The sequence below is a fragment of the Cajanus cajan genome, chromosome 1 (assembly GCF_000230855.2).
Source record: "Cajanus cajan strain Asha chromosome 1, NIPB_CcT2T_4, whole genome shotgun sequence".
NCBI lineage: Eukaryota > Viridiplantae > Streptophyta > Magnoliopsida > Fabales > Fabaceae > Cajanus > Cajanus cajan.
In genome coordinates, this window is record NC_138517.1 from 31,624,336 (window position 1) to 31,631,960 (window position 7,625).

The following is a 7,625-nucleotide window of genomic DNA, read 5'->3' on the forward strand; positions in this document are numbered from 1 at the left end:
GTTGAGAATGTTGGTGATGAAGCTTAGGCTTCTATGTTGGGTTTTGCTCTGATAGGACATGTGACATCGGGACATAGATAGGATTAGTTTAAGATGTTCTTATTAAATTATTCTGGAAAATTCAGTTTTATTTCTTTGTAATTTTACCGGCATGTTATTTGGATTAAGTTTATGAATGTGAACTCTTTACCCTTACGTGGTTGGAAATTTTATTTTTATTGATGAAAAATTTTATTTTATTTTATAATTACTGTATATGTATGTTGGGGTAGAGGGTGTCACAAAGAACCTCAAAGTCATGTATTTTCTCGATTCAAATGTAACAAATATGAAAGTCGAGAATTTATAAATAAGAAGAAAAAGTAAACTTGCGCGAATCAAGATGGAGTTCAAAATAGAGCATAGAACAAGAATAATGAATTCACTTGTTTTTAGGATTTTTACAATTAACGAAAATCTAAGAGAACATATGCATGGTAGTAAACCTTTATCCTTTTCAAATCGGTGAAGATAGTGAAGGAGTTCCAACACAAGCACGCTACTGTTACGGGTCGTTGGATCCTATTTTGATTTCATTGAAAAGGGTTTCTCTCTTAAAGGAGAAATGTTGAAGATGACTTGTGAAAAAAAAAAAAAAAGATCACCTTATAACCCATAAAAAAATCAAAACTTTATTTGTAAGTAAATAATTTAGGATTTTTTATTATTATTTTATAATAATAATAAGAATATAACTTAATACACACATAAATATATATATATATATATATATATATAATATTTATTTATTTAAATTTGCACATAATCTCCTAGGAGTTGAGAATAATATTTAAAAAATTATTCTCTATAATTGATATGTGATAAAGGTGGATAAGTGACCACATCTCCACCTCTTATTGGTCCAACTCATAGAAAACACTAAAACATGTCAATCAAAACATGCTCGGAAGTAATAGGCAAATATTTTTAGTTTTAATTGGTAAATGTTTAAAAACTTTATATAAATGTATTGTGTGATTTAATAGCATTATGATCTTTCCATATCATGAAAGCTTTCCTTCGGAAAGTTGGATTCATCCTCCCTTGATCAATTTTGTGAAAGGTATAAGCCAAAGAATTCCACAAATCAATATTCCTGGATTCTTTTTAAAAAAAAATTGCATATCTAACAAAGAAAGCAAATATCCCTGAGAGTAGATTCTTGAGAAAAACAAATCCCTACTAAACTTCTCATTAAATCAAATATTTCATCTTAAACCACATTAAAGAAATACTTAAGATGATATGAAGTACACAGAGCCCGATTCTATTTGTTTGATGAAAGTGATACACTGAGTCATGCAATTACATTTGTTGAATGAAACAATTATATGCAGAGGTGCTTATTGTGCTAACACCAAACTCTTTTAAAACCAGTTGCGTTTGCCCTATTGCTTTATAACAGTGTACTACTTGTGCCTCCAGTGTAACCTGAACCTTGAACATTGTTTGATTTTTGGCTTTGCTATTTAGGAACTCAGAACATCTTCGATTATACATCACACACACATGATCTGATTCAATTGTGGAATCCAAATAACTTATGCAGACTCTAAAACTTTCCTTTTTAACATCATCACCACCATTACTTGCACTGATATCAAATGCAAGCCCTTTAGTGGATCTCTGGTGTAGGACGAAGCAGAAAATGAAGCCCATTTGCGAGGAAGGTGGAGCAGAAGAGAGATCAATGATTATGTAATCTTTTGTCGTCTTATGCTCCAACCACTCTGGAACACTGCTTCCTGGATACCCATAAGCAGCTTGATAAGAACGGAGACTATCAATGTGTTTAAAGTACACAGAATCATCAGAATTATAATCATGATCATCAAAATCATCGTAATTTTCAACATGATCATGATTTAGTGTAGAAAGGTGTTGGTTTGCGAATTTCATCACATTGATTTGTGCATTCAACCCAATAGCCACTAGAGAATGTTTGTCCAAGTTCAAGCAGTTCCAAAATAAAGCAAGTGTCCTGTCTTCCTTTAACTGTTCAACAGCTGTTGTAGGAAACAATACAGTCTTCAATGTTTTGCAATCTGAGGCATCCAGAGTTTTAAGGAAATGAGGAAGCTTTGATAAACCCTGAAGTGACTCGCAATTGCTGACATCTAGAGTTTCAAGTGATGGGGGAAGCTCTGGTAGACTCTGAAGTGAACTACACCGGCTAGCATCTAGAGTTTTAAGAGACCATGGAAGCTCTAGTATTTTTTGAAGCTCTTTGCAAAATTTTATTTTTAGATGTACCAGTTGCGTAAGATTTCTAAAGGATGAAGGTATTCTCTTAATGTCACTTCCAGTTAGATCTAACAGTTGAAGCTTCTTTTGATGACCAAATGATGGTGGAAGAGCTTTGACTCGTGTATACCTCAAGTCCAGCTCTTTCATATTCTCTGCTATCAATGAGAATTTTGCAAGATTCCTACAAAAGTAAAGGTTTAGATAACTTAGGTTGCACAAATGAGAATTACTTATGAGTTTCGTAAGTAAGCGGCAGCCAGAAAGGTCAAATTTGTGAAGTTTTTGTAGAGAGAAAATTGATGGATGCACCGTAGACAACATAGAACAATAGTTGAGAAGCAGTACTTCAAGATTTGTAGCTTTCGATAAATCTGGGAGCTCCTTTAATAACTCAGAATAACTGAGGTCAAGTTGTTTTAAGTTCTCCAAATTCTGTAATAAAATGAAATGCAGATATCACACCAATTAAATTGGTTAGTTTTGTATTCCTTGAATTAATAGTTATAAAATTGAGACGTGTATTTACCTTTACTCCAGACCAAAGCTTTTGCATTCTGCTGAATGGCAATTTCAATATTTCAAGTTTTTCACTACAAAAAATCTCTGGCAAGGATTGTAGTGGGTAATCATACCAACAAAGAAATCTAAGTTCGGTCGCCAAAAATTGAATCTCATCTTCTACAAGAACATGTTGGCGATAAGAATTAGTAAAATGATGCCAAAAAATTTCCAGAAACTTTAGTTTACGCATCTTAAAAAATATGCGGGGGAGTGATTTTGCCTCTCTATATGTTGGAAAATGAATTCGCATGCTTCTAATGGTGTTAGGAACCTGCCATAAATGTAGAAGAAAAATTTTAAACATCATTAAAAACCACATTTCTGTCAAAACAAATTGAAACGTTAATCAAAAGATATAATATTTAGTTAGGCTTTAACCTTGTCAGTTTTCAATGCTTCATAGATATCATCGAGATCCCACAACCGGCTACGCCTTCCAGGGTCTTCAATAGACTCTTGACGAACAATTTCCCATGCCATTTCTTGTAAACTATCATGCATACATATAATATTATCCTCAGAAAAAGTTATGAGAGCTTTGTCTTTCAACCTTCCCAAACTAAAAGCCACTGAGTTACCACTTTCATCGTCATTCAACAAAGATTTTAGATCGTCCACATTTACGGTTTCTTTTGTTTTAAGAAAAAAGCATGCAAGATCCAGAAAAATTTGTTGCTCTTTGCGATCTAAACCATCGTAACTCAGTTTCATTACTTCATAAACTTCAATGGGAGGCATTTTTTTAAGCTTGTCTAGCAAACTTTCCCATTCTTCGTCAATTTTTCCACAAAGAAGACCAGCCAAAACTTTAACAACTAATGGAATACCTTGGGCATAATTGACCACCCTTTCTGATAGCTCATGGTACTCCCTTTGTTGATCTTGTTGGTTGAAGGCATTCAAATTAAAAAGTTCAAGTGCTTTATCTGATCCAAATTCTCTAAGATGGTATCTATTTTCAATTTTGTTAGCCTTAAGCACTTGTTCATCTCTAGTTGTTACAATTATGCTACTACCCAATCCAAAACTGTCAAGAGTTCCTAACAATTGTTTTATGTGATTTGAATCATTCACATCATCGAGAACAATAAGAACCTTCATACAACGAATTCTCCTAACAATATCTTCTGGCAATGAATTTGGTGTGTGAATTTTCACATCGTATCCTAATAGTCCAGAAAATAATTTTTCTTTCAAACAAATTATTCCTTGTTTGTTTGATTCTTCTCTTTCATGGGCCAAAAAATAACAACCTTCATATTCAGACTGTAATTTATTAAATACTTCTTCTGCAAGGGTTGTTTTTCCGATACCGCCCATACCCCAAATTCCAATAAGACAAGTGTTTTTCAACTCTTTTCTTATCCATGATTCTATAGTAGTAATTCTTTCGTCAATTCCAACAAGTCCTTTTGAATTAACAGGGGGTTTAACCAACCTCTTCAACACAAGATTGCAAATTTCTTTAACCAACTCAGCATCATTTCTATATGACACACGAACAAAGACAATATGTTAAATTCAATGGAGATTTTCCTTAAGGATGAGGATTTCTTAACAATCAAGTACTCTTAATTCTCATTTTTTATTTTTCTCCCAATCGAACTGTCTAAGTGAGTAATGCAGCTCTAACAGTTAAGTTGAAAGAAAATAAAAGATGAAGGTAAAGAATTATTTTTTTTAAGTTATTCTTAGAGTAACTTAATTTCCTTATGATACATTAATTTAAAAATATTTTTAAAAAATTAGAAATTGAATACATTTAAATGTATTACTTGTTTGTAATTTAAAAACTAAATTTGGTGAACCAACAAAGCATGGTTGGTGCCATCAGAATTCTAGCATAATGTCATTTGGCTAAAACTATATTATGCTATAGTAATAACTAATAAGCTCAAACTATATATATTCCGCTGAAACCAATTTAAAAAATAAAGGTTAAATCATTTTGCAATTTAACCAATAATACATAAACTATATAACAACCAGAAAATATTGAACATTCATGGAGAAGAAGGAGCTTACAGAAATTTTGATGACTCAATTCCAGATAAATCAGCAGACTTATTCAAAGCACACCTCCAGAGTTGTACCTTGGTATTATGCTTACTTTCATGCTTAGCAAATGCATTTTTGTAACTCCCTGATTGGTGTCTTACATCTGTAGGTTCTACATCGTAGAAAACAGGGATTACACTTCTTTCGTATTTCTCTTTGCATTCAAGTATTTTCACGAGTTCTTCTAAACACCAACGAGAAGAAGCATAATCTGGTGAGAATATGATCAATGAAATGGATGATCCTTCAATTGCTGCAACAAGTGATGGCCATATTTCTTGTCCCTTCTTAAGATTTTTATCATCTACAAAGGCGTTTATTTTCTTCCTTTGAAAAGTGTCACTCAAATGGCTTAGAAACCCGCGACGAATATCTTGACCCCTAAAACTAACAAAAACATCATACTCTACTTGAGGAGTGTTGTTTTCTGAAGACATGGGTTTTTCCTCTAGACCCTTCAGTTTTCGAAATAACCGACACAAACAAAAACAAAACACACAGAAATAAACAAGGAATTACAATATATTTAATTTCCAAATTAACTTGGACACAAAGTATACGGTGTTGGATATATAGGAACAAGTGCAAACTCGTTTGTCTCTGCAGAAGGTAACCGGAAAGAAAAATAAGGTTAGAATTAAAGTGGGAATATCATAGTTTATAAAACATAAACTTAGTTGATAATAGCTACAACAAGTTCAAATGAGGAAGGAGGAAGATGTTATATGAGTGACATACAATACTAGTTTCTGATGGATTAGCAAGCTTTTGAAATAAGCCTTGGCTCTTCTTTTCTTTGGACAAAAGTGAATAACTGACGGAGATCACAGGAAAACAGTCGTTGACCTTGAATATTAGGGTTCGAAGTAAACCTTTATCATGTATGTTTCGGAGTGTCACTCTAGTGATCTTGCAGGTTTATAAGCAATTTCATAGAAAGTACCACAAATATACAATAATGAAGGAAAAACAATTTCACAGGTTTATCAATTTTGTTCATCTTATCATTTGCTTTTAAGGATGGTTAGTATCCATAAATTTTGAATGAATGAAATATAAATTTTTATCCTTCTTAATTATCATGTAACATTTTTTTGTTTATTTTTTTTTTTGAATTATGTATTTAAATAGCTTTAACTATAATTTTTCAATTTTTAAAAAATAATTTAATGTCATATTTATTATAAGATTTGAGTAAATAAATATATTTAATAGATTTATTTTAATAAATGATATTTTTTGTAAAATAATATTTATATTCTCAGGAATATAATAATATAACCAAACATGAAAATATTTAATTCTCGAAAATTCTATATGAATATTTCCAAGAATCTTTATGAGTAACCAAACATATTTTAGTTATTCCCAAAATTCATGATTCCTAAGATTTGTAATTCCCAGGGTTCATGATTCATGGGTATAAAAAAAACTTCTCTCTTACACCGAACACCCCCTTAGAATATAGGAAAAGCCTGGTAAACTTTCAAGTGCTCTACAGAAATTGACATATAGAGTTTTAAGAAACATAGGAAGCTCAAGTAGACTTTGAAATGAAATACAATGACTAACATATAAATTTATAAGGAAAAAGGGAAGCTTTGATAGACTTTGAAGTGAAACGAATTGTTGCAAGTATAGATTTTTAAGGAAGAGGGGAATAAGCTTTGACAGAGTTCAAAGTGAAATGCAAAAATTGGAAAGCAGAGTTTTATGGAATATGGGAAGCTATGGTATATCGTGAAGCTTCCAACATTTATTGTTTGCCTCAAGATGTAACATATGCATAACATTAATTGATAAAGGATGAAGGTATCCTCTTAATGGGAGTTTTGCTTTGATGTATCACTTCAAGCTTGCTTAGAGTTCCAAATGATGAGGCCAATGCTTTCACTTCCATAATTTCTAATCTCATTATTTTCAAATTCTTTGATATCAATGAAAATTCAATAAAGTTCTTGCAATAATCAAGGTTGACATAACTGAGGTTGTATAAATGGGAATCACTTGCAAGTATGGTAAGAGATACAATTCATAATGTCTAATAATGTCTCGAGTTTGGCCAAAGAAAAAAAAATGGATGAATACTAGTTAACTTAGGACAATGACCTAGAAGAAAGACTTCAAGATTTGTGACTTTTGATAAATTTGGAAACTTCTGCAACATGTAGGAGCATGTGAGGTCAAGTTCTCTTAAATTCACCAAATTATGTGACAAAATGAAGATATACATGAACTGAATTAGTTAATATAATAATTTCTAAAGTAACAAAAAAATTATAATAGAAAATCAAGTATATTTACCCTTCACTCTTCTCCAAAGTTTTTCTAAGGTGTTGCCCTAAAAATTCAATATTACAAGATTTTAAATTGAAAAATCCTTTGGTAAGGATTTTAGAGTGTAATAGTCCAAACTAAGAAATCTTAGTTCAATTGCCAAAAGGCTAAGCACATTCTTAACAATGTGGTGCTTGGGTCACATGTTGGCCTACAGGGGCTAGTATAAATAATATCGATTTGATCGTCGGAAATAAGACTTTCTTAAGAAAAATTCATAAATCGTAGTCTTCTCATGTTATCAAATATGTAAGGGTTTAACTTTATTATTTTTATTATTTTGAATTTAATTTGCATGCTTCTAACAACTTCAACACTCTATGTGACACCCTCTACCCCGCATACCATAACACATAAATAAAAAAATTTGAATAACATAATCT

The 7,625-nt window shown here is 31.7% G+C and overlaps 1 protein-coding gene across 2 annotated transcripts; it reads right to left on the bottom strand.

Annotated features, from left to right (window-relative positions):
* Positions 1-763: 763 nt before the first annotated feature.
* On the bottom strand, positions 764-6,448 carry LOC145949377 (disease resistance protein RPV1-like). Of its 2 annotated transcripts, XM_083059175.1 has the most exons (6): positions 5,644-6,448; positions 4,873-5,505; positions 3,226-4,333; positions 2,813-3,118; positions 2,632-2,718; positions 2,203-2,467 (listed from the first exon to the last, which is right to left on the bottom strand). In XM_083059175.1, the coding sequence occupies exons 2-6, from the start codon at positions 5,340-5,342 to the stop codon at positions 2,336-2,338; spliced, it is 2,103 nt and encodes a 700-aa protein (XP_082915301.1). In that variant the 5' UTR covers positions 5,343-5,505; positions 5,644-6,448; the 3' UTR covers positions 2,203-2,335. The 2 variants fall into 2 exon arrangements, with proteins under 2 accessions (XP_082915300.1, XP_082915301.1); XM_083059174.1 differs by having other exon boundaries at positions 764-2,718.
* Between the last annotated feature and the right edge of the window lie 1,177 nt (positions 6,449-7,625).